This window comes from Mesoplodon densirostris, chromosome 18, assembly GCF_025265405.1.
Source record: "Mesoplodon densirostris isolate mMesDen1 chromosome 18, mMesDen1 primary haplotype, whole genome shotgun sequence".
In the NCBI taxonomy this organism is placed as follows: Eukaryota; Metazoa; Chordata; class Mammalia; order Artiodactyla; family Ziphiidae; genus Mesoplodon; species Mesoplodon densirostris.
Genome location: NC_082678.1, coordinates 40,574,283 through 40,601,820, shown reverse-complemented (window position 1 = coordinate 40,601,820; position 27,538 = coordinate 40,574,283). Strand labels below are relative to the sequence as shown.

Genomic DNA, 27,538 nt, shown 5'->3' with positions numbered 1-27,538 from the left:
CTTTCTTCTGTAGGGAAAAATATCTACAATTGTAAAAATCTAAGCCGCTATTTGTCTTCAACTCTTAGAATCATGGAAAATAGAGAAGGTCTAAATCTAAGAATGAAACAGAATGTAAATATTATCAAACATGGCAATGTAAGAGTATAATGTGTCTGGCAGAAGATAGGAGATGGAAAAGAGAAGAAAAGGTAGAAGGAAGAATAGAGATACATATATATTTACCTTACAAAAGATACTGTCAAAAGTTGATGAATTAATCACAGTCAAAGTAGAAATAACCCACTCATCAGTTGATAAATGGACAAACAAAATGTGGTATACCTATGTAATGGAATTTCATTCAGCTGTAAAGAGGAATGAAGTACTGGTACATGCTACAGCATAGATGAGCCTTGAAAACATTGTAAGTGAAAGAGGTCATTTCATTTTCTGAAATGCCCAGAATAGTCAAATTTATAGAGGCAGAATGTGTATCAGGGGCTGCACAGGGATGAATTAGGGGTAGGGATGGGGAGTGACTACTGATGGGTCTGGTTTTTCCTTTTGGGTTGATGAAAATGTTCTAAAATTGTATCATGGTGATGGTTGTATAATCCTGTGAATATGCTAAAAGCCACTGGAAAAAGGTGAATTTTATGGTATGTGAATTATGTCTCAATACAGCTGTTGAACAAAAAGAAGTTGATGGGGCCTCCCTGGTGGCGCAAGTGGTTGAGAGTCCGCCTGCCGATGCAGGGGATACGGGTTCGTGCCCCGGTCTGGGAGGATCCCATATGCCGCGGAGCGGCTGGGCCCGTGAGCCATGGCCGCTGAGCCTGCGCGTCCGGAGCCTGTGCGTCCGGAGCCTGTGCTCCGCAACGGGGGAGGCCACAACAGTGAGAGGCCCGCATACCGCAAAAAAAAAAAAAAAAAAAAAAAAAAGAAGTTGATGGAACTAGAAAGCAATTTTAAGTCTTCCTGATATCAGGGAATCAGTCAGTAGTAGTTCACGGAAAAAAAAAAACAACCTAGGTTTATAATACAGTCTCCATTCAGTAGCCAGAGCACCATCCACTGCCACCACCTCTCCTGTTCTCCGCCCCACCCCACCGCCCTCCTCCATTTTAATGCAATACCCTCAGGTCAGTTTCATGCTTAAAATTTTCCAAATGCTTTCTGTTGTACTCAGAATAAAATTCCAAGTATCAATTTCTGCATATCTGCCCCCTGCTTATCTCTCTTATCTCATCTTATACTGCTCCCTCTTGCTTTTTACATTTTTTTTATTTTTTATTTTTCTGTTCTCTGAGCCCTCCAAGCTTGCTGCTGAACTTAAGGCTTTTGCACTCACTGTCACTCTACCTGGAATGCTCTACCACTGGTCTGCCCATGGCTGACTCTTTTTCATTCATATGTTAGCTTAGATGTCAGCTCCTCAGAGACCCTTCCTGATCACTTCCCTCAGTTTTATCTGGGAAGATCCTGCATTGAGTCCCTGAAAGCTGAAAACAAGAGCCAGGATTGAGAATCTCTTTTGGGTGATTTGGGGGTTTGAATCAGAGGAACAGCAATAGCTTGGGATGGAGGAGAAAAAGATATTGATGCTATGGAAAGCAAAACTCAGTATCCCAATAAATTATCCTTCCACAACGGAAGCTAATTGTCTTTTTCCCCAAAGAGCCATTTATCAGCTCCCTTTATATTACTCTCTTCTTATAAGTGGTACCACTCTCCTAATTCCCTTGTTGTACAATTCTGGAATTCTTTTTAACATTCCTGTCAATTAAATTTTTTAAAATATAGGAGTCATTTTAAATTAATTAATTTGCTTTACTTTTTAAAAATTTTATTGAAGTATAGTTGATTTACAATGTCATGTTAGTTTCAGGTGTACAGAACAGTGATTCAGATACATATATCTGAATATATATATATATATATATACTCTCTCAGATTCTTTTCCCTTATAAGCGGTTATAAAATACTGAGTATAGTTCCCTGTGCTATGCAGTAGGTCCTTGTTGGTTATCTGTTTTATATATAATAGTGTAATTTTTTTAATGTAGAATAAATAAAATGTTTGGGGAAAAAACTTTCTGTTGTCCCACTACCCTGTCAACATTTTAGCACATTTCCTCTTCAGTTCACTTTCCTCAGCTATTAAGGATTTATAGTATAAAGTATGAGGAAACCTGATCTACATTAAAGTTCAAATGTTTTAGTTCATGACATGCAACACCTTTCCTGATAGGGGTCATCCAACCTTTCCAGCCATCCTTCACATTTAAAAAAAAATTATTTATTTGTTTGTCTGTTTGCTTGTTTTTGGCTGCATTGGGTCTTCATTGCTGTGCGCGGGCTTTCTCTAGTTGCAGCGAGCAGGGACTACTCTTCGTTGTGGTACACAGGCTTCTCATTGCAGTGGCTTCTCTTGTGGAGCACGGGCTCTAGGCATGCGGGCTTCAGTAGTTGTGGCTCGTGGACTTAGTTGCTCCGTGGCATGCGGGACCTGTGTCCCCTGCATTGGCAAGTGGATTCTTAACACTGTGTCACCAGGGAAGTCCCCATCCTTCACATTTCCAGCAAATATTTCTTCAGCACTTGGTCTCTGCCAGATTCTCTGCTAGACACTGAAAATAGAGAAATATCAATAAAAGCCCTGTCCTGCCTGCCTTCGAGTAGCTGATAATCTAGTAGGCAGACAGAAAAGTAACCATTGCAATATTGGTAAGTGCTAGGATGCAGGATGTAGGTGTGGGACACCTACCCCAGGCTGCAGGGTGTGTAGGGGCTGGCCAGAAGAAGGCAGGAGACGGGATCACTTCTGAACAGAAGGCACGGTGTGTTAAAGGCCCAGGCACAGGAAAGAGAATCATTAAAGAGCTCCAAGAAATTGTCTACCTGGTATGTGTGTGCTGAGGGATGAGAGATAAAACTGGAAGCTGTTTTGGGCCAAGGTGCAAAAGGACCTTGTAAACCAGTGTAGGAATTTGGGATTTCATCACTAAAACTATGGAGAACCACTGAAGGGACAACGTGATGGCAGTGACTTGGTCAGATTTTCATTCCAGTAAGTGTACAACAGTGTAGAAAGGTGATCCTGGAGGCAAACTAGAACAAGAGTGATGATACCTTCAATTGTATCATTGTCCTCAAGGATCTCCTTGACTCCAGCCTCATCAAACCATCTGGCCAACCATGTCATGCTCTGTCACACCACAAGCCTTTGTTTGTGCTGTTTCCTCTGCCTGGAATATCCTTCCTGTTCATCTTCTTGGCAAACTCCTACTCATCCCTGAAGCCCCAGTTCAAATGCCCCCTTCTCTGTGAAGCCTTTTGTGTTCCATTTATCTGTACAAAATCAATTGTTTCTTCCTGTCTTCTCCCATAGCTCTTAATAAATACATCAGCTATAGCATTATCACCTTACATGGTAATAATTTGTCAACATGACTTGCTTCTCCATCAGTCTGTGAGATGATGGAGGGCCGGAGAGTCATCTCTGAATCTCCCTCACCAGGCACACTCCCTAGCATTTTGTTGTGACTAATAATTATAGGATGGAATGATGAATAAGTGAGTAAATGAATCATGTTGCCCCTACATTTACGACCCCATCACATCTTGGGGGGAATAACCCTTCCTGTTTTGACCTCAGGTCTCACTTCAGATACCAGTCTGGCTCACAGAAGAGCAGTTGGGACGTGGGCGAGTGACAGGCTGGTCACTCTGGCTGAATTCCATGTCTCCCAGGTGGTCCAGCTGGAGGAGCTTCTGGCTGTGCGGCACTCCGTGTTCGTGGTGGGCAGCGCGGGAACTGGCAAGTCGCAGGTGCTGAGGTCCTTGCACAAGACCTACCAGATCATGAAACGCCGCCCCGTCTGGACTGACCTCAACCCCAAAGCAGTCACCAGCGATGAACTCTTTGGCATCATCAATCCGGCCACACGAGAATGGAAGGATGGTGAGAGCAGGATACGACTAACTCATCCCCTTAGGCAGAAGAGAATGCAGTAGGGTGAATGCAGAGGAGGGAACATTGGGCTGATCTGTATCGGGTTAGAAAAGAAGATGGAAAGAATCAAAGAAAGGAAACCGATTTTGGCTTGGAGGGGAACCTCAGCCCTTGGGATAGTCTCTTTCCTTGGGGACTCTTCAGCTGCCTCTTGAGAGAGGGCCCTTAAAAAGGATAAAGCAAGGCAAGCATTCTCAGGTACAGTTTCGTGATTCTGGAACGCAAGTCATGGAGTCTTTTTTTTTTTTTTTTTTTTTCTTTTTGTGGTATGTGGGCCTCTCACTGTTGTGGCCTCTCCCGTTGCGGAGCACAGGCTCCGGACGCGCAGGCCCAGCGGCCATGGCTCACGGGCCCAGCCGCTCCGCGGCACATGGGATCCTCCCAGACCGGGGCACGAACCCGCATCCCCTGCATCGGCAGGCGGACTCCCAACCACTGCGCCACCAGGGAGGCCCAGTCATGGAGTCTTTATGTTGCCTGGCAGAGGGTCTAAGATGTGGGTAGGATAGGGAAGCCCACCGCTCATTCTGAAAGGAGCAGTTCAGTCTAGCATCCCTCAGAGGGTACCTCCCTATCAGCACCGCCCCAGGAGTGATGGGGAAACTGCTACAGAAAACTCATCTCAGGAGGATCCTAGAACCACAGTCCCTTCCACAGCAAACCCATGCTCACTCAGTGCTGACCTCAGCCTCACCTTCAAAGAATTAAAAATCACTGGTAGATGTTGGAAAGTGTCTGCTGTCACTGGGAGAGAGCAGAAGAGAAAATGGAGAAAACTCTCTATGAGCTGATAGGACCTCTTTCTAAAACAAATGTGGCTTCTGGAATGAGGAAATCTCAGGTCCATCCTAACACCCCAATGTTAGTAGTCATCCCAATCAGGGTCAAACTGCCTGGATTCCTCTAATTTAGGACCTTCCATCAGAGGCCTACAACAGTGGGATTTAATGAGCAGCCTCTCTAATTTTTATTTCACTATTAATGAGGCTTAATATACTTTCCTTCTTATTGGTCTTAGTAATTGGCTCTTTTGTAATTTTATTCCTCCTTATGATTTTCTTATCAGTTTGTAAGAATTGTTTTATATACCAAAGACATTAACCCTGTATCTGTTATATTCACCACTAATGGTTTTTCGCTGTCTGCCATTTGTCTACAGACACTTCATGGCATGTAGACACTTCATGCACTTTTTAAGAAGGAAATATGTCTGTCTAGTCTTTTTAGCACCTGAAATTCCTATTTGGTTTATAACTCTTTCTAACTTTAAGCTATATAGTATCATAAATTTGGTCTAAAAGGTTCTTTTCACATTAACATTTTTTATTCATCTAGAATTTATTTGGGGGCTTAGTATGAGGTAAGGTAGAAAATCAACTTTATTTCCTTCCAGATGGATAATTGATTGTGACAGCACCATTTATTAAGTAAACTGTCCTTTCCCTCTTAGTTTAAATTGTCATATATGCAGTTGTCCCTTGGTATCCATGAGGGATTGGTTCCAGGAACTCCTATGGATACCAAAATCCATGGATGCTCAAGACCTCATATAAAATGGCATTGTATTTGCATTGTCCTATGCACATCCTCCCATATACTTTAAATCATCTCTAGATTACTAATAACACCTAATACAATGTAAATGTTGTATAAATAGTTGCAAGTGTAAATGCTATATAAACAGTTGCCAGTGTGTGGCAAATTCAAGCTTGTTCTTTGGAACTTTCTAGAATTGTTTTTTTCATGGCTGGTTGAATCCACGGATGCGAAACTCGCAGATACAGAGGGCCAATTGTATTGACATCTGATTCTGGGTTTTCTGTTTTGTTCCACTCACCTGTTTATCTAATCCTATACTAATGTCATTCTATCTAGGTTATAATCATTTTATATCATTTTCATGTCTGATGAGGTAAATCCGTCCTCGATATTTTTCTGTAATTTCTCGGCTAGTCTTAGGCACTTCTTATTCCATATTAAATTTAAGCTCACATAATATTCAAATTTTAAACAGTGTTGGAATTTTAATTAAAGTTTTATTAAATATACACATTAAATATGGAGAAATTGAAAAAGATTTATAATAATCATAAATCTGTATTCACTAAATGAGAACTTTCAAGTAAGTGGAATATAACTCTTTAAAACATTTTAAGAGAACTTGATAAAAGTAGACATACAGTGGATTATATTAATACACCTTTTTCAAATTAGAAAGATTCAGTAGACAGAAAAATAAGTATAGACATAGAAGAATTAGGAAATGCATCCATCAAACTCAGTGTAACACGCTGATATAGAACTTTGCATCTTGTAAATAGAAAATATTCCTTTCTTGGTAGGCTCATGGAACATTTCCAAAAAATTAAAGTTTAGTTGGGCACAGAAGAAATTGTAATGAATTCAAAAGTATCAATTTTCACACCACATTGTTTGAAACTAATACAATAGAATTAGAAACAAATAGCAAGAAAATGACCAAAAATAATTTTACTATTTGCAATCAAGAAACAGTAAACCCTGGATTAAAGGGAAAATTAAATTACAACCCCTCTTGGAAGCAATATAAAGAAGAATACTTCATACAGAAACCTCTGGGACACATCTAAAGCCAAAAAGGAAAAACTCAACTCTAAATAATTACAGAAGGTAGGCTAGAAATAAAGGAAATCAGTATCCATCCTAAGAAATTATTCAAAGAGTAATAAACTAAACCTGAAGAAAACTGGGAAGAAACCAATACAGATAAAAGCTGAAATTAGTGGGAAGGAACAAAAAAATATAGGAAGGATAAATAAATATAAATACTGGTTCTTTGTAAAGACCAATAAGTCCATTGTGAGCATGATTAATGGGGGAAAGAGAGAGTAAAAGTATGTAAGATTAGGAATTAGAAAGAAGATATAACAGTAGATATAGACAAGATTAAAATGGAAGAGACATATATGATACATATTCGAAAAACTAGAAGAAATAGATGATCCACTAGCAAAATATAATTTTAACAAAATTTACTCAATAAGAACTAACACAACATTGAAAAGCAACTATACTCCAATAAAAACTTATTGGAAAAAAACAAGAATTAAAAAATTTACTCAATAAGAAGTAGAAAAAGTAATGAAAAGGAAAATTTTAAAATAGTAGCTGAATAAAATAAAGATAATTCCAAAATCATAAAAGGACACCTCTTAATTCATTTTATGAAGCCAAAATAATCTTGATATCAACCTTTGTGCAGAACCAAAAACAATAGCCCAATTTCACTTATTAATACAGATTTAGAAATTCTGAATAAAATATCAGTAACTAAAATCTATCAGTATCTCAAAAGAATAATACATTCTGACCAAGTAGCATCTGTTCCAGGAATGTAAGGACAAATCAATTACTTTTAAAGTATTAACATAAAGCATTGACAAATTAAAGGGTAAAATACTTTGATCAATAAATAGATGCTAAAAACTCAGTAGCCATTCCTAATTCTAAAAATTCTAAGTAAAATAAGAATAGAAGGAAATCCCTTAAGTGCAATTAATACTCTTTACCTAAAGCCAAAAGGAAAAAAAGAGCATTCTGAATGATGAGACAATAAAGCCAATTCCATTAAAACCAGAAATAAGCCAAGGACACCTATTACCAACATTATTATTCAGATTTGCTTGGTGGGATTCTGGAAAATGCAGTAAGACAGGAAAATGGAATACATCTTAAAAATTGGAGGAAAGGAGATAATTATTATTTTGGTGATTATACCACTTTATACCTATAAAACTCTAGAGACAGTATTGAAAAATCACTAGAACTAATAAGAAAATGTATTAAAGGTAACTAAGTATAAAATAAAATACACAAAATTTGAAAGCTTTTTTCTATACTAGCAGTAGTCAACTAAAACTGAAAGTCAGGAAAAAAAATTCCATTCACAATAACAATAAGAACTGAAATGTTTAGGGATACACTTAGCCAAAGAGATACATTGAAAATGCTGTAAAAATTTATTAAGGAACATAAAACAATATTTGAATAAATGAAAAGACATACCATATTATTGATTGGGAAAGCTTAGTATTATAAAAAATCAATTCTATCCAAATTAAGAGATAAATTTCATGTAACGCCAACTAGAATCACATAGGGCCTTCTCTCAAAGCCTGCGTTTTGCAGGATTTTCCCAGGCTGCAGTTTCAAAGGATGAAAACCTTACCTAAGAAGGTTTTATGTAATTCCATCACGTCACAGTTGCCTGTTGAAATGGTTCACTGGGTCCCTTGTCAGTTAAAAAGCAGTACCATCAGGTTTCCTTCTTGTTTTGCTGTTGCTGCTGTTCTTACAAAAAGCTGGGCCAGAGTACAGAGAGAGTGGAACCTTGGGAGTGGTCAGATTCTTAATAGCGTACGTTACAAAGCCAGTTCTGACTTGCCTATGTACACCTCCTTCTGAGTGTTGTAGCTGTTAGGAAAAGGCTGTTTTAAGAGGAAGAAGATTGATGGTGACCTGGAAATTAAGATATCCATGGTTCCTCTTAGGATTGTTCTCTTCCGTCATGCGGGAGCTTTCCAACATCACCCATGATGGGCCCAAGTGGATTCTACTGGATGGCGACATAGATCCAATGTGGATCGAGTCTCTGAACACTGTCATGGATGATAACAAGGTACCAAGGGGGAAGGGGACCCCATGTCATCCCTAATCATCAATGAAACCAGTCCCTAGGCACATCTGGAAACCTTGATTCCACACAGGACTGGCCCCGAGCAAGGAATCGTTACTGCTGTCTTTATTTTTTCCTGCTTTATTGAGATATAACTGACATATAACATTGTCAATATATAATTGATATACAACACTGTGTAAGTGTAAGGTGTACAACATGATGATTTGAAATATATATTGCAAAATGATTACCACAAGGTTAGTTAACACCTCCATTACCTCACATAATTACGTGTGTGTGTGTGTGTGTGGTGAGAACTTCTAAGATCTACTCTTAGCAACTTTCAAGTACACAATACAGTATTATTAACTCTAGTCACCATGCTGTACATGATGTTATTCATCTTGTAACTGGAAGTTTGTACCCTTTGCCCACCTTCACGCATTTCCTCTGCCTGCCCCACACCCCCATCCCTGGAAACCACCAACCTACCCTCTGTTTCTATGAGTTTATTTTTTAAGATTCCACATATAAGGAGATCATATAGCATTTGTCTTTCTCTGTCTGACATTTCACATACCATAACACTCTCCAGATCCACCCATGTTATCATGGATGAACCTGGAGAAGGATTTCCTTCTTTTTATGGCTGAATAATACTCCACTGTGTGTGTGTGTGTGTGTATCACATTTTCTTTATCCATTCCTCCATCAACAGACACTTAGGTTGTTTCTACATCTTGGCTATTATAAATAATGCTCCAGTGAACATGGAGTGCAGATAGCAGATAACTCTTCAAGATCCTGATTTCACTCACCGGTATCTTCAGTAGATGTCTTAGAACTGATTCATCCCATAGAGCAACTTTCACTTTATTCAGTGGCACTGCCATCACTCCCATGTTTTTAGTATTGTTGTAATTTCCTTCAGAATCTTCTGCATGCAGGTTAATTCAATATTTAGAGCTGAAAAGAATCTGAAATCATTTATTCAAATCTTTAAAACATTTTTCTTCTTTGTTTATAAATAAGGAAACTGAGGATCAGAAACATTCTGAGCCTGTCATGCATCCTCAATGGTGACCAATCTTTATCCATGGAGAATATGTTTTATATTTTATAAACAATGAAAACTGAATGCCAATAAAGTGGCTGTTAAGCTGGGAACTGTTTCTAAACTTGTTCATAAAGCACATCTAGGTTAAACATTTTAACGATGGTTTCAACGTTTACAGAATCATTAGAATAAGTGTGTGCTCTTCCAAAAGAAACAGGAGTTGTATGAAACCTGAGCTCTTTTCCTTTAATTATCCTACTTTTTCATTGTGGTCTAGTTCATTCAAATCATTGACATCCACTTAAACTTTTTAGGTAGCTTTTTTCCTGATTCAATACACACAACAGGGATGGAGGTAAAGGGGCTACAGAAGGAGAGAGAGAGGATTGTTGCAGAAAATTTAGAAAATACTTATAATCACAAAGAAGAAAATAATCATCCTAATTCCTATCAGGAATAATAGCCTAACTCCCCCTAGCTGGCCATGTGACCTAACTCCTCCCCACCTGCCGTGTCCCTCACCCTGTGTCCAGGTGCTGACCCTGGCGAGCAACGAGAGGATCCCTCTGAATCCCACAATGAGGCTCCTCTTTGAGATCAGCCACCTGCGCATGGCCACGCCAGCCACTGTCTCCAGAGCAGGTATGGCCCATGAAAGGAAAAACCACAACTGCTCAGTTGAAAACGGGTGCCTCTAGTGATACATATAACGTTGCTGGCTCTGAAGGAAGCTCCAAGCAGGAGCCAGACATTGATCATCCAAAACCCCGGCCTGATTCTCAGCCCTAATCCACACGCACGAAGGTGAGCCAGTGCTCTACAGCCAGGACCATGTGAGCAACTCAATTCAGAAATGTTACAGTAATGGGAAGGGATTGGCCCCTGAGCTGAACAACGGTCCTCTGCACGAGTGCCTCGAATTAGGCTACTTTCAGGCCAGTTCTAGCCTCCATGAAGGCTAATGAAGATGATTGAGCATTGCAATTTCTCACCACATCCTGGTGGAAAATAATAACTTTATACGTTAACTTTCCTGGGTGGGACATGGTTCCATCCTTTTAGGGGCCACCATGCGATCTGCACCCTTCCTCACCATGACAAGTATTGCTAATCAATCACAGCCTGCTTTCCTCCTGAGCCTAGACTTGGCCTCAGGATCCTTCTCAACACTGCTTTCCATCAGCTATTATCAGTTAGTCGGAGTTGATCCCAATAGCAAACCCATTTGCCCTCTCAGACCTCGGCCAGATCTCTGTTCTTTTCAAGCCCAGCCTTCAGTACATTTTCTAAACAGAGAAAATAACTCTCTGGGATGAAGAATATCCTGAGATCTATGGAAGTGTCACTAAGCTGTATCCTCTATGCTCCCAGGGATCCTGTACATCAACCCTGCAGACCTGGGGTGGAACCCTCCTGTGAGCAGCTGGATCGACAAGAGGGAGATCCAGACAGAGAGAGCCACCCTAACCTTTCTGTTTGACAAGTATCTTCCAGCCTGCTTAGACACACTCAGAACCAGGTAGGCCAAGGGGTAAGGAAGGTAACAAGCAATAAAGAGCCTGTTGGCTCATACCTGATGTCCCGCTGATGTTCTGTCCTGTCCCCAAAGTCAGATGTCCCTAGGCATTCCACCCCGGGTGTGGCAGATGGCAGAGGGGAACACATGTTAGGACGGCGATGGGATGCCTGTTGTCAGTTCAGGCAGGAAGCGAGGTGAGTGAAGAGGAGAGAGATGTAAAGGACCTTTTGGAGGGCTATGAGGGTATGTCTGGAGGAGGCCGCGGGTTGTGGTAGCAGAGACAGCAATCCTGAGACCCTCTGCTTCGCAGGGCATGCAGCTGGCCCTCCTACACTTGATACAGGCCAGATCAACAGGCCTAGAGGTGAAGATGACACCTGTCAGCAACACAAGGGGCCCACTTCCTGTTCCTGGCTGTGGGCATCCATGGCCTAGATGATACAGGATTGGGTATAATGCATCATTTGACCAGTCCTACCCCTCTGGACCCTAAGATTTCACTCTTCCTCCAATGGGTTTGCAAAAGTAAAAGCAACAAGCCCTGACCACTTAACACATAAACAAAATAGTAATTGCTCTTAACCAAAAGGATACTTATTATAGCAAGAATATTATACGTGTCTGCAGAGAAGGGTTCCGCTGTTTGGAACCTGCTTTTGTTTTACATTCTCTTTCTTTGCCATTTGACGCATCATTCAACGAATCAGGTACTCAGCCCTGTTGTTCAGCCCGGTTGCACCATCAGAAGCTGGTGCTGTGAAGGTAACATGACTCAGAGATCCTCAGTTCCTGAATGTTCAACAAACAGAGTCAGTTTGATGTTTCCTGGAAATAAAGTCTGTCACTCAAAATGATTCCCAACTCCTTATTCATTGGCCTGAGAAACACAGGATGGCAAATGCTTGCAAGCGTGGCGCAGAGATGAAGGGAGAGCTCCCAGGGCAAAATGGCCCGAGACACTCTTTCTTCGTGTGCCCCGCCCTCCCCCATCAAAATCCACCATGTTAAGAAAGAATTTTATGTAAGTAAAAACTGAGTCACAGTTGAATAGTTGACATAGTGATATGTTTTCAGATATTAAACATTTATTAGTTTTGATTTTGTAAGTTTTATACTTCAGGGTTAATAATTATTTTTCCAAACTTCAGCGTATTCATAAAGCCTTTAAAAAGCCTTTAACCCCTTGTGGCTTGTGAGCTCTGTGGCCCTGGCATCTAATGAGATAAAGCAGCCGTGGCAGCAAGAGTCTGGAAGTAGGCAGTCGTGGTTAGTGTCTCAAATAGACAAGGGCTGCAAAGAGTTAAAGTGGCAACAAAGGGGGAGGTTTTAGGAAAATAGCATCCCCTATTCTTTAAGGTTTGCTGAGATACTTGTCCAATTTATCCTTAACTAAAAATTCGGCCATTTCCCACTCTGGGCATTTAGAACAAGAGATACCAAACTCGTGTGTGTGTGTGTGTGTGTGTACACACGTGTGTGCTCGTGTGCAAGCACAGCCTCTGAAACAAGCTTTAAAGACTGTATTAAGTCCATCCAGAGAAACATCCCCCTGCCACCAGTCTCTGAGCCCCGTGGTTATCAAGGAAAAACCCATAGCTGTGGTTGAGGGTGCCTGCTCTGGGTTTCCTTCATGTAATTCTCACAATATCCTTATGAGGGCCGACCATCCTGCAGATGTGGGAACCGAGGTCCCATGGTGCTCACTTAGTGCCTCAGCTGGTAGTGACAAGACACTCACTGAAAAGTCCTACTTCTATTTTATTCATCACCGTATTGTAATGCCAGCTTTCTGTGGCCCCGTCACGATGAAGCAATGCCAACACAAGTAATTTTTATATTGAACAAGCAGGGCTCGTAAGGGGTGATTATAAACAACTTTATTTTGTCTCCCACTGTTCCTTCAAAAACATTTTATGTTCTCCTCTGCCCCTGGATGAAATCTAGGTCAACATTGCTGATTTTACTGGTCCTTCTTCAGTAATAAAAATGCATCTCATCACTTCTAGTCACACAATCTCACACACACACACGTGCACATGCACACGCGAAAAATTTAAAAAGAGGCAGTGAAAATTGAAAAAACATACAAACTCTCCCACTGCCCACATAGCCCTCCACCTACAGTGGGAAAGGACGGTGTTCTTGACTTCTGTCCTTATTCTACCAGTCGCCCCCTTACCAGTTGTAGCTTCTCACCCCTCAGGGTTGAAGGGGGGGACACAGGGAAGAGAGTGAGGGGCAGGAAAGGCCTTCATGATGGACCTGGTGTGACCTCATTTACCCCAGCTGTGGCAGGTTTGGAAATGACTCTTTGGAAGCCTCTGTGGGTCGCTTGGACCCCTCCCATCCCTGGAGATCCCCAGTATGCCTTCCCTTGAAGCAAGTAAATGCCTCTCCATCAGTTGGTTGCGTACAGCTCCTCACACAAACCCTCCAGGTTGGACCCCTTCACCAGTATCTAAACAAGCCCACATGCTCACGGCCATACCTGGACTCCAGGGTTAGTGCCCCAGCGAGCACCCTCTGACCCTACACTGCAAGGTTAGCAGGTCTCCTCAGGGATTTCCAAGCCTGGGTCCTAAGGGAGCCCCTTTCTGAGGGTCTCTGTTCAGGGTGAGCGCCTGCCTTCCCTGTAGGAGGGGCACTCGTTGCACACCCAGAGCCCCCCCCAAAGTCCTGTGTGCTCATTTCTAGCCCCTTCAGCATCTACCACTTTGATCCTATAAACCAGGAGTCCCCAACCCCGAGGCCACGGACCGCTACCGGTCCACAGCCTGTTAGGAACCGGACCGCACAGCAGGAGGTGATTGGCAGATAAGCCAGCGAAGCTTCATCTGCCGCTCCCCATCTCTCCCCATCACCCGCATTACCGCCTGAGCCATACCCCGCCCCCATCTGGGGAAAAATTGTCTTTCATAAAACCAGTCCCTGGTGCCAAAAATGTTCGGGGCCGCGGCTATAAATCCTTGAGAGCACCAGAGGCCAGGTTGTCTGGAATCTCAGTTTGGAATTGGAAGAGTAGTTGGCCTGTATTGTGTCAGCACCTCATCCAAAACTGAGCCTGGGGCAGTTCCATTCTGACATTCTGTTACAAATATGCATTGAAGAAATGAAGGAAAGCCTCCCAAGCACTCAGTTTCTTCACTACTCATGGACATAATGCCTAGACTCTTAGACCACTTCACAGCATTGTTGTAAGGACTGCAGCCAGACTCAAAACCAACACAACACAAAACACTGAAGAGGATGGAACGCCATGAAACTCCGAAGCCCAGTGCTGGCAAATGACTTCTAAGATGTCTGTTGATGGTGTTGTTCATCTTATAACAGTGGACCCTGCCTCTGTGCGGCCTGTGAGCTCATCCTCTCTGGGAGGTGATGACGAGGGCAGGAGGGGTTGAGTATATGGGTCCGTGGTGCACTCTGTGTGTACGCCTGGTGGGATGAGAGTGCCCTGTGCGTGTGTCTGTGTGTCTGTGTGTTCCTGCTCCCTTGGGTGTAGGTGCACCTTTGTGTCTCTGGATACCTGCCTTTCAGCCAAGACCTCTAGACCAAGATTGAAAGTACAAATTCAGGTCAAGACATAGTCACAGAGCTATATTTACGAAAGACAGAACTTAGTCATGTAAATCACCTTCTGTCCTGGCCCACTCTGCCTCCCCCAGACAAGACTCTAGCCCCAGAGAAAACATTTTCAGTGTGTTTGAATTGAGGGCACTCCTCTGAGCTGGAGGAGTGGAGGAACAGCCTCAGAATTGCACCCACCTTGGCTCTGTAGGTGATTTTTGACAATTGAAACAGTGACACTGTGAGATATTTACTCGTTTTGTTGCAGCTTCCTACATTCCCCAAGGACTGGGGCGGGGCGGGTGGGGGGCGTCCTCAATGTTCAGAGAAGGGAAGCGCGGGGAGGGCATCAGAGGAAAGGAAGATGAGAAAAGGGATCATCTCAGGAGGGCTCCGGTCCCTTCCTTCTTTGCAAAGGGAGCAGACCCCCAAACAGCTGATGGAAACAAAAGCTTAAGTAGCACTATGGGCCTCTATAATACCAACGTTTTTGCTGCTGCAAAACTGCATGAACTTGTCAAATCGTGAGCCCACAGACGCCAACAGGGTTCCATAGCTGTCCAACAATGCCTCTAGGATGGAAGAATCCAGTGTTTTAGAGCATATCTGTGTCTCTCTTTGCAGATTTAAGAAGATAATTCCAATCCCAGAGCAGAGCATGGTTCAGACGCTGTGCCACCTTCTCGAGTGTCTGCTGACCGATGAGAACATCCCTGCAGACTGCCCCAAGGAAACCTACGAGCTTTATTTTGTGTTTGCTGCCATCTGGGCTTTTGGCGGAGCAATGGTCCAAGATCAGGTAAGAGGGTGTGCTGAGGCTAACACCCACGCTAAACAGCAAAGATTTGGAAGACAGAACAGCTAAAGTCAGAATTAACACAGAAGCATCAAACTACTTAGTTATCTCTCCCTTTTTCTGCGAAAGGCGTCAGTCCCCTTAGGAGGGCTTCAGGTAGTGAGACAGGTGAGATTGGGCTATGTTTTGAGCTGTTGTTTTTTGAGTTAGTGAATGTATCCCTAATTTCTTGGGCAGTTGCTGATTGAGTTTGAAAAACTGGAGGTATAAGTACCTTAATTTGCAAGGTGATATGTGTTTTGTAGGTGGAATGATGCTGTGCTGTAGAAGCTTGAGTAGGAGGAATCCCTTTAGGCTTCTTAAAAACTTTCCAGAACAGGCATGTACCACTCTGTACCAACCATCACATCTTCATACCCCTGAAACGCAGAGCTGTCCGTAGAAGGTTAGACCAAAGGCTAATTGACAACTAGGGATAGGAAACCGAAGTAGTATTCATCTCATGGTGTTGGCTGCTGTAGCTTCGTGCTGTTTGGGGGTGTCTTGGCATCCTATTCTCTAAGCCTTGTGTATTCCCAACCTTTTCTTTACTTAGTTTTCTCCAAATAAAAGGTACTTTACCTAGAAACAACATATTTGAGGTTAGGCAGACCAGTCTTTTAGAACTGACTAGCTATCAGGCAGTATCATATAGAGGCTGAGAACATGGACTCTGGATTTGAATTCTAACTCTGCCACTTATTACCTGGGGACCCTGGACAAGTAATTTAACCTCTCTCCACCTCACTCTCCCCGTGTGTGCAAAGGAGATGAGAGTGATGATAGTGGTACCCAGTTCCTAGGATGTTTGTAGGCATTAAATGAAGGAATGCTGTTCTAACTGCCCACATGTAAAGCTCTTAGAATAGTGTTTATTATTAATGTTCTCCTACCACAGATATTCAGTTTCATAGCAAATATCTGGTGCCTTTCTCACAACAGGGGATTAAACCAAGCTTCAAGTGTTGGAGAGTTATCATTTACTCTTTCTGGTCTGGGTTGATTATGGGCTTTTCCAAATAAAAAGGTAAAAATTTCAGCCTCCCAGGGCAAACCATGTTCTAAGAATCCAAAACGAAGGTGAGCTGGAAGAATTAACAATTAATTTAGAATTAGCAATCAGTTTATTCTCTGTTTTCACGGGCTCTGATTATAACATTCATCCTACCTCCCATCACCCCCTACATGTTCTTGGTGCTCACAGTTCAGAAAGCAGCTCTCAGAAGCCCCTGGAAATGTGCCTTTCTCCATCTTCCTCTCCAGAGCTAGACACTGGCGGGGAAGGGGGCCACTCCAAGGGCAGGAGGGTGCCTGGACTGGGAGTTGACAGCTGAGAATTTCATGCAGTCTGTTCTGTGGCCCTTGGAGCTTCTCCATGGACTGCTTCTTTCCCAGCTTCACATTCCCCCTTTGAGGCAAGGAGCCAATGCGTCCACCAGGATGGACGAGAGCCTCGATGAATGCGCAGAGATCCGGAATGCAGAGGTTGTGGCTTTCCCTCAAATACAGTCCCTGACCTTTCGCCTGCTGAAATGTCAGACAACAACCACCGCTGGGCTTCTCTCTCACGCTGGTGCTGAGCAGGCAGTGGGGTATCAGGATAAAGACACTTGGTCAATTTTTCTAACTCCGTGTAGAAAAATTTAAATCCAGTCAATTCTTTTTAAAAGCCCAGGAGAAAGCATCCCTCCAGGCGCCGCGGGTTCTGGAGCACTTGGAGCTGTTGGCGGCTGTGCTGGCACGTGGGGAGAGAACACGGGAGAAAGCTTTTAACAGCAGGGACTGTCCAAGCCCCCCACACAGCCTGCATTCAAGCCCAACACAAAATAGTGCTGTAAATCAAAAAGTATGAAGTTGGCCAAAATATTTGCATCAGGAACACCAATGGTGCTTATGTTTAAAAAGCTGTTATTAAAGTGAAGCAGAATATAATACAAAATACAGCCCATACCTGGGTAGAAGTTCTAATAAAAAGGGGAGGGGTGGATCCTGGCTAAATACTTTGCAGCAATCCCAGGGAATTCTCTCTCAGAAGTAAATGATCTCTCAGAGAGCACCGGATTGGGCAACTGAGAACCTGGGTTCAACTCCCAGTTTTGCCATCTGCTGCCAGAGGTGTAACCTTTGAGCTTTTGTGTTTTCATACATAAAATAGGAGTAATTTTCAGTAGCCAGGATGACTTAGAGCATTGTGAAGACCAAATGAGGGGATATTGTGTTCCAAACTCTGCTACATTGTACCACACTGTGTGCCAGTACAGACTTAGTGCAGGAAAGGGACCAGAGAATTGTCACAACCTTAAGGAGATGGGGTTCAGAAGGGGCCTCTTCATTGAGGTCATTGCTGAAGAGACACTCGAAGAGTCAAACTGAGAAAAGGCCATGGGCTGACTCAGCAGAGGTGACCTTGTCTTTCCAGTGTCCAATTACAGTAGACGGTAAGGTCAAGCACCGGATTGCAGGAAGCCAGACAGTGTTGGTGTAGCCCAGCTAATGGCTTGGCTGAGAAACTGACAGGGTAGCTCAAGGTGGAATTGGGAGTGAGGAAAGAAGGTGTACCCAACCTCCTTCTTTCTAGAGATGGTCTTTGTCTTGGATTCTCCATATAAACTTAAAAGATGGTTTTCATTAGGAAGTTAAAGGTCTTTAAGAATTTTATCCGAAGGTAGACAGCTAATATGTTTTCATGAGTAAATATTGTCAGCCAGAAAACAGTTGGTGTCAGGTAATACATATTTTTTAAGCTTTGTTTTTTAATTTATTTTTCATTTAGTTTTTATTGGGAATGGTTTTCAATAACACTCTTAGTTCTGCTTAGGTATTTTGGAGAGGGAAGCACTCTTTTCCATGGTGTAATTCCATTTAAGAGATTATCTAAAAGTTAGTCTTTTTAATTCATAGGAAGATTTTAATATCTGAGAGTACTCAAATTAAGGATATAAACTTTCCACACCTTCCTGTTATGACAGATAAAAGCACAGAAAGGACAACTCTTGAAGTCATGTAATGTTGGTCATTTTAATTTTTTGTACCTATTTTAAATTCTGTTAGTATATTTACTTCATTGTAAATATTTTTTAGGGTACCTTTGTATTTTGCTTTGACCTTGGTTCTGTGATTTGGATGTCAACAACTTCCCCAAAAAGCACCAGTATGTTAAATTCTAATGTCATGATCCCAATCTGGGTTATTCACCTTTAATCCTGCTTTCAGTTTCTATGTGTACAGCAGTATTTTTAATAAAGAATTACACAGAGGAAAAAAAAAGAATTCTATCCATGAGTCAAAAACGGAGATTTTCTTCCTAAGGCTTCTGATTGCAGAGAACAAATATTGAGAAGATACAGTGTCCTCTTAATCTGAATTCAGATCAGAATAAGAACAGCAAACAAATCTGTCATTAAGGCCTATTTCCATTCTCTTTTTAAGGCAAAAGAATTCAATCTCATTTACCTAATAGACAGCGAAATGAGTGCCATTTCTTCCAAGTCCAGATTCATTGCCATGAGCCAGGCTCCCTGGTCTGTCCTCCTCCCCAGGAACATTTCCTAAAATGCCCAATCTGGACCTCTTCCCTTTTTAGGATTTTTCCTAGGTCTGTGTGCTCAAAGAGTGGGTTTGCTCCACCAGAGAGTTGCCAGTAGCAGCGGGTATGTTTGGGATGTTTTTTTGTGTGTTGTGTTTCAGTTTGGACTCACTAGCTTGAGTACACGGGTGCACAGCCCTATCCTTAGGGGCTTATGATCTAACATGTATGCATATATAGTGCTACCTATTCCTTCCATCAGAAAGACCTGTATAGCTTTGTCTCTGCTTCTCCTAGATTTTTAGAATTTTAGCTCTTGAAAGAAATTTAGAAATACCCTTTCCTAGAATCAGATGAGAAAACTGAGGCGTGGAAAGACGTGATTTGTCAGTGGTTTATGTGCGCGACTCTCCAGCTGAGGCTCTTCTCACTGCACCATCCTGTGCTCCCACGTGTCAACAGCCACCATTTTATTCCTTCCATCCCTGCCTGCTGTCCTGGATGTTGCTCAGAGCCTTGGGAGTCTAGGGGGACCAGGGTGGATCTGTCTCTTGAGGAGATCTTGGCTGTACTTGCCCATCTTGGGGCCATAGGCTCCTACTCTCCTCTGTGTTCTTACACCTCCTTCCTTCACCCTCCACCTGCCAGTGCTCTGAGATGCATAATGCCAGGGCGACCCAGCCACCTGGTTAAGCAGGGGCACACGTACATGCTCAAGGGCAGCCCCTGCTTAGCTGGGCCTTGTCGGGGTTGATCCTCAGGGGATAAACAGGAGCCCTCTTTGCTCCCAGCGCTGACCTTCTGCCCGATGCAGGGCAGCCTCTCCAGGCTTCTTGTGCTCTGCAGAGCCTTGACTCCTGACCTGCTTTGTTTTGGCAGCTCGTGGACGACCGGGCAGAGTTCAGCAAATGGTGGCTGACCGAGTTCAAAACAGTCAAGTTTCCCTCCCAAAGAACCATCTTTGACTATTACATAGACCCAGAGACCAAGAAATTCGAGCCTTGGTCCAAGCTCATCCCCCAGTTTGAATTTGACCCTGAGATGCCTTTGCAGGTGAGTGTGGCTGAGTGACCAAGGACGTGCAGTGTCCCCGGGATCTGCAGCGGCTCTAGCAGCAGACCCTTATGGATGTCCGAAAGGTTTAACCTCACTAGAAATTAGTCGTCCCCAGCTACTTGTCTTTTCAGAGGAAATTATAGGTGCAATGAAGTCACAAGATCTCCCAAAGCCTAGGTAACTTAATTACCAGACCCCCAAAAGCATCCTTGGAGGAGAAGGAGGACGGCCAGGGCAGAAGATTCTAAAAGAGAGGCCACAGGGAGGCAGACAGCGCTGGCAGAGGGGGAAGGGCCTGCTCTCTACCCAGAGCATGAGTTAGTAGGAGGGTCTTACTGGGTATTAGGGGGGCCCTCCTCCCCAGGGTAGTGAGCTCCCCGACCCCAGAGGAATTCCCTCCCCTGAAATGCTCCGGGACACTCTGCCAGCATCTGTTTCTCCCACGAGTCCCCGGCACACTCATCCTGTTCCCTCTCCAGGCCTGCTTGGTGCACACGAGTGAGACCATCCGAGTGTGCTACTTCCTGGAGCGCCTCCTGGCTCGACGGCGGCCGGTCATGCTGGTGGGGACCGCGGGCACCGGCAAGTCGGTGCTGGTGGGAGCGAGGCTGGCTAGCCTGGACGCCGAGGAATACCTGGTGAAAAACGTGCCGTTCAACTACTACACCACGTCGGCGATGCTGCAGGGTCAGTGTTACCGAATACATCAATAAATCGTGTGACTCGGTCCCGCTGCTCACTGCTCACAAAATCAGTTACATACTTGCAAATGGTATCAACAGAAAAAAAAGGTGCCTTTAATCAGAATGCTGGCAATCTGAGGAGATGGTGGCCTCAGCGTCCTCCAAAAACCATCTCCCAAGATTCTGCTCAGCCGTGAAACTTTTTAAAGAGACAGAGAGAAGTAATCTCAGTTAATCACTGAGATGGGGGTCAGAGTCCTCGCCATCCCCCACTGTGTGCGGGCTTGTCGACGCCTTGTGATCTTCCTCTAGACATTATCTGTTCACACAGTTTGGTCACACAGTTTATTTGCGAGATGACTGAAGGGGAAGCCAGGGAAGAGATCTGGTCATCTGTTAATTACTTGTTCTCCATTTCTACTTCTTTGATCTAAGGGAAGAACTGACGGGTTAGGCAAGGCATTGTATGATTAAAAGATTTGAAAGCTGTTCTTGGGTCAGAGGTGAGCAGAGCATGGGGGTGCCTGGTTTAAAAGTCAGTTGCAATATCGATTTGCTCAAATGACAGGAAAAGGGACTTCTTGCTGAGAGCGGTTTCCTGCAAGGAGCTGCTTACATAAGGGGCCCAGGGGGCGTGGAGGAGGGGGTGGGGTGTCTGAGTGTCCACTCCTCCTACGGGAGCTGGAGCTGGAGCGGAAGACAGGCACCTCCCAGGCTTGACTCCCAGGGGCAGCACTGTTCCTTCCCCTCCCACTCCCCTTCTCTCCTCTCCCCTCCCTTCTGTGTCCCACTTTCCAGCACCCTTAGCAAGGTCTCCTTTCCCATCCTTTCTCCCTAAGTGCCTCCCTGGCCTGCTAAATTCCCCCGGAGCAGGATTTCAACACAGTACAGGTCAGCACCTTGATGACAAAGAAAACAGAACACCCACTGGAAGATTTCCATGGACTTGTAGACTTCTGGCAGCGGATGTGCCTCTAGAGATCATTTTATTCACCCCTCATACCTCATAGATGGGGAAACCAAGGCTCAGGAAAAAGTATGTGGTTGCCCAAGGTCACCATCAAGTGGCAAGGCTGGTGTGGCACACCCAGTCTGCTGGCCACATGGAGCGTGCATTTCACTGGGAGTTTACACGTTGGGCTCCCCAGGGGACATGGGTCCTCGGGGTGTGTCTTCAGGGTCCAGGGCTCACTGCATAAGATGTTTCTCCCTCACCACCCACTTTCTCCTTGACCTTCACCTACTGAGAGTTCTCCTTTTATATAGAAACACTCATCACATTAACCCTAGAAACAGCCTCCTTTTGAAAAAGTGCCCAAGCCAACCTCCCAACAAAAGGAGGGGAGTGACAGGGCTGGGGAGGAACCCTGCTCTCACCCCTCACAGTGTAACAGCCTTGCCCCACTCTCTGTCCCTCCGCCCGGGCTTTCCCACGTGAGACCACGTGCATCCCCACCCTTAGAATGCACAGTCTACTAAAAACGAGGAGCTCGGCCTATGGGCTGTTTGCAGATTGGAAAGTTATAAGCCAAGCTTATACATGAAAGTGAACCTGGTCCGGTCCTTCTGTGGCCCCTGCTCAGTGTGAACCATAGAGAGTCAGCCGCGTGGTGCTGCCAGCACTGTGCTTTCCCCAGTTCCCATGTGAGACAACAGCTCACTCCCCACCTTCTTTCTGCACCACTTTGCCAGCTCTTCCAGGGTTGGGATCCAGCCAGCTCCTCATGCTAGTGGGGGCTGCACTCTCTCTACCTCTCACAGCAGGTTAGCGCCTGAAGCCTGTGGATGGAAGTTAAGGTCGTCCCCCATCCCCGCCTCAGCGACAGGGAGACTTCACCTCTTTGTCAAATCAGCCCCTGGGCTTCATCCTCTGCTGGGCTGGTAAAAGTTTCACCACTTCGGTCCCAATGTAGCAATTGACTGTCATTCCCGCCTAGATAACAAGACAAACTGAAGTGATGGAGACTTGTATTAGAACGTCACTAGTTTGTCAATGATGTGAGCATCTTCTGTTTGAGAAAGAACACTCCGATTTTTTTCTGCTCTTCACAATGTGAGCAGTTATAGACACGATGCACTTTTAAATTTAATTGTTTTCTTAAGTCTACACAGCGAAACAAATCAAGCCTTGGTCTGTGTGTTTACCGTTTCTGATGTGTAATTACTCCCACCATGACCAATTTCAGGCGACCCCCACCATGTCCGTGAACATGGAGTTGGAAAGAGAAGCACAGCAGAGCACCATGCATCCTATTTCCGCTCTGCAGATTCAGTAGGTGGACATAACCTCAAGAGCACAGATAATGGTAAATGTAGTCAAATAATTTGCACCTGATGAGTTTTGAATATTCATTACCTTTGTTTTTAATATAATTTACTTACTTGTAAGTTTATCTAATTTATGTTTTTAAATAATGGCTGTGTTGAACCACCAGCTTACTAAGTTCCCTGTTTTAACAGTCAGCTCTCAAGAGGCAACTCCAGCAAACCACTAACTTCATCTTGACTCCATGACACCTCAGCCACCATCAAGCCACACAATGTCATAACCTTCCACCATGGCCTGGCACCGTCACGTTCACACCCGCAGTGGTCATAAGCAGACTTCACATGCCTGGCTGGTTCACATCCTAACACTCTTTTGCTACTGAACATATATACCTCTACACTTACTTGCAAGCCTTGAGTCCAGTGACTGATCAGATTATCAGGTCTGCCCACTCTTACTACTACTATAGCTACACTGATAATAGTAATAATAATAACTGATATTATCAAACATTCACCAGGGATGTGTCAGGCACTAACCTGAGATTAGACTTTTACACATTTTTAAATCATTTAATCTTGTACAACCTTGGAAAGTATTTGTATAACCCCCATGTTATAGATGAGAAAACCAAGGCACAGAGAAGTTAAATAAGCTACTTGCGGCTACACAGCAAGTGTGGTGGACCAGGGTTTGAACCCAGACTGTCCGACTTCAGATCCTGTGCTCTTAACCATTAAGCTATACTACCTCCCTGATAAGAAACACTTTGGAAACTGAAATAAATATTTGATAATATTACTAAATAAGTAGATAGATAATAAATATTTGATAAAATTATTATTAGTGGTACTATTTGAGTAGTCTAGAGAAATTGTTTTCTAGCGTCATGTTATAATGATTTTATAATGTAAAAAAATACTTTAACCAGAGAGTGAAAATTCATAGCCAAGGAAAAGGAGAGGAGTATCATACTCTTGACTCTGAAAGATACTGGATTCCCTTACTTGGAATCTCCCATCCATTACTTCAGTCACAGTCCAAATAAGTTTTCTTATTTGGCTTCTTAGCTGAAAACATTTTAGAAGCAACAAAACGGCAGGGGAAAGGGTGCTACTAACAATTAGAAAAGTGGGAGCAAAGAGCCTGGTATCCAACAGGAAATAGAAAACATAAAAAGGAGGTGCAGCAACCCAAAGGGTAGCTGCTCTGGCATCAGAAAGGTGGCAAACTGTCCCACCCACATCAGAAGCCCATCACTCTTTTGAAGCCCAACATTTTCATTGCTGTTTGTACTGAAGACCCTTGGAATTAAGAGAAGATTCAATGTGATGTGGTGTAGTCTGCTTTAAAGGCCAGATAGTACACCCAGACAGATGTGCAAAATGTGTGTTTATAATGTGTCTGTAATGTAAAAGATGGGAAATAGCCTAATTATCCATATGATGGAATGCTAAGCATTGTTACAAAGAATGAGGAAAGTCTGTATGAATTGAGTTGGAACCATTTCCACACTGTTTATTGAGTGAGAAAAGCAAGATACAGAACAGTGTATATAGTATGCTCCAAAGTATATCTTGTTTAAAAAGAGATATATAAAAATTTACATATATATATACACACACACTCATACATCTATGCTTGTATGTACTAAGAATATCTCCAGGAGGACACACAAGAAACAGCTGTAGCCCCTGGCAAGGGGAACTGGATGCTAAGAGTGGGATGGAGAATGACTTAAACTTTTTAAAAATTATGAAATATTTCAAGCATGCAGAAAAGTACAGAAAATAGTGTAACAGATGCCCATGTACCCACAACCCAGATTTCACAGATGTTAACATTTTGTCATTTTGCTATGGATCTTAGCATTTTAAGTACAGCCAACATACCACCCCCATCCCTTCCTCTGTCTTGCCCCTCATTAACCAGACTAGGACCACTAGAGTTGATGTGCATTACTCAGAATTTACGCTTTTGATACATATATGTACCCATAAAATACACCATGTTGTTGTGTGTATTTAAATTTTAAATATGTATCATACTGTAACTTCTTTGGTAACTTGCTTTTTTCATCATTGTCTTTTAATGCATGCAGAACTTTTTCATTGGTTTTTCACTGCTGCATAGAATTCCCTTGTGTGAATAAATCACAGCTCATTTATCCATTTTCCTACTAAAAGGCAGCATAATTTTTTAACATTTTCCCTTTTAAAAAACATTTTTTGAGTTATAATTGACATACAATACATGGCACACATTAAAGTATACAATCTGATACATTTTGAAATATTTACCTATCATGAAACCATCACTACAATCAAAATAATGAATACATCCATCACCTCCGTGAGTCCCTCACCTCCCTTGGTAACCCCTCCCTCCCTCCCAACCCCCCCCCCAACCCTGTCCTGTGCCTAAGGCAACCACTGGTCTGTTTCTGTCACAATAGGTTAGTTTGCATTTTCTAGAATTTTATACAATGTATACAATTTTATACAATTATACAATGGAATCATCATACAGTAGGCCCTCTTTTTTGTCTGGGTCCTTTCACTCAGCATGATTTTGAGATTTATCCATGTTGTTGAGGGTACAATAGTTCATTCTTTTCATTCCTGAATAGCAAGATAAAATATCTAAAACACTCAAAATGGTTCCTAGCATACAATAAGTGCTCAGTAAATGGAAGCTGTTATTCTAACAGTATTAAAATCCTTCTCAAATTTAAAAATCTATAAATATTATGCAATAATCTCTAAGCCCCAACTGCCAGAACAAAAGGAACACAAGCAAACCCCTTTTGCTTGAAAAAGGCATTTAACATAAACTATGCTAAAACAAAAATAATGTTTTTGGAAAAAATGTTCCAGCTTTCAAATGGGCAGTAACTTCACCCCAGCATGTCAATTCACTGAGGTCTCCAGGGGGATGTTTTGCAGCTCACTCATCCTGCTAGTCCATTGAATGCCATTTTTCTCAAAATCAGATGTTCTTTTATAGAGAAGGCAGCTGCTTGATATTCCCTGCATCTCTCCTCTGTTATTGCATCCAGGTCTGGGGTCTCCATTGAGTACTTTTCTAAACTCAGATTCAAAATTCTTTTAAATACAAATGCAGGTTGTGTTTCAAGGCATTCACATTGCTCACCAGTGCAGATAGCACTTGCTTTATTTGAAGTTTATACTCTGCCAAACCACTGTATTATCAGTAATGCTTTTGAGTGCAAGCCGCAGAAAATCTGATGATAGTGACATAAACAGAGATTCTTTTTTCATGCAACAAGAAGTCTTGAGGTAGGCAGTTGCTAATGCTAAATCAATGGTTCAATGATATTGAGGCTATAGTAACTATTAGTCTCTTAGATGGTACCTCAGGGTAGCAGAGTGGCTGCTGCTCCGGCCATCACATCTGCATTCCAAATGGAAAAAAAAAGATAAAGGGAAGAGTTAGTGCCCATGTCAGGAAATGATAGCTCTCCAGGAACCCCAATGTGGACTTATGTGTGTGTGTTAACTGTTCAGAACTGTGTCACATGGCCACCTCAGCTGGAAAGTGACTAAGGAGAAGGAAGTAGGAAATGGTGTCCATCACGGATCTGATGATCTTTATTTTTACAAGATGAGAAAATGAGGCTTTAGAGGTGTTAAGGGACTTCCCTCAAAGTCACACAGTGAGTTAATAGCCAGGCTGTCTTATTTCACTGAGCTACAGCGTCCATCCACTTTGATAAGACAGTAAGTCATGCATCTAAATTTCCATAATAGAATGCCAACTTTGCTTCCGTTCATCTGATATCTGGAGCACATGGACGTCTCTGCCTTTGACAGTAAATAAAATAGGGCCTTCACGTGGTCATTGAAACTCTCAGACTTCACTTGATTATTCACCAGCAGCTGCACAAATCGCAGATTAATAACACTGACACCTTGGCTGAGAGAGGCAGATCTCCGTTCCTCTAGCTGCTCTAAATGCCACAGATGCAGTTGCACTGCTTTCTTTCCCTTTGCTGAGTTACCAATTAATGATCCACCCTTTGGTGTTGATTGAAAGTTAGGACAATAAAAGATAATTTTCAGGGTTTTTTTTAATATCTCCATGCCCATTTTGCAGCATGATACACCTTTTGTAAGTTTCCACGATATATGCCTTTTAGAATTGAGTGCCTGAAAAGTTTTTTCATACAAAAGTAGAGATGGGTTTATACCAGTGATCTGGGGTGACATGGTTACTGTAATTAAACACAGATTTAGTTCTGAGCTTTCAAGGAGGCAGTTCATAAAGAACAATGTGACCATTTTTATTTGGTTACAGTAACTATGTCATCCCTGATTACTGGTACCAATAAGTTTCTTCTATATTGTTTTGG

At 42.9% G+C, this 27,538-nt stretch overlaps 1 protein-coding gene across 2 annotated transcripts in view; it reads left to right on the top strand.

The window, feature by feature from the left end:
• DNAH9 (dynein axonemal heavy chain 9) overlaps positions 1-27,538 on the top strand; it is a 314,223-nt gene that overhangs the window by 142,314 nt on the left and 144,371 nt on the right. For both annotated transcript variants that reach the window (XM_060082642.1, XM_060082641.1), the window contains exons 32-38: positions 3,736-3,946; positions 8,527-8,654; positions 10,245-10,353; positions 11,083-11,230; positions 15,422-15,596; positions 20,038-20,211; positions 20,694-20,901. In XM_060082642.1, the coding sequence (XP_059938625.1) occupies positions 3,736-3,946; positions 8,527-8,654; positions 10,245-10,353; positions 11,083-11,230; positions 15,422-15,596; positions 20,038-20,211; positions 20,694-20,901 (1,153 nt within the window). The remainder of the gene's footprint in view (positions 1-3,735; positions 3,947-8,526; positions 8,655-10,244; positions 10,354-11,082; positions 11,231-15,421; positions 15,597-20,037; positions 20,212-20,693; positions 20,902-27,538) is intronic.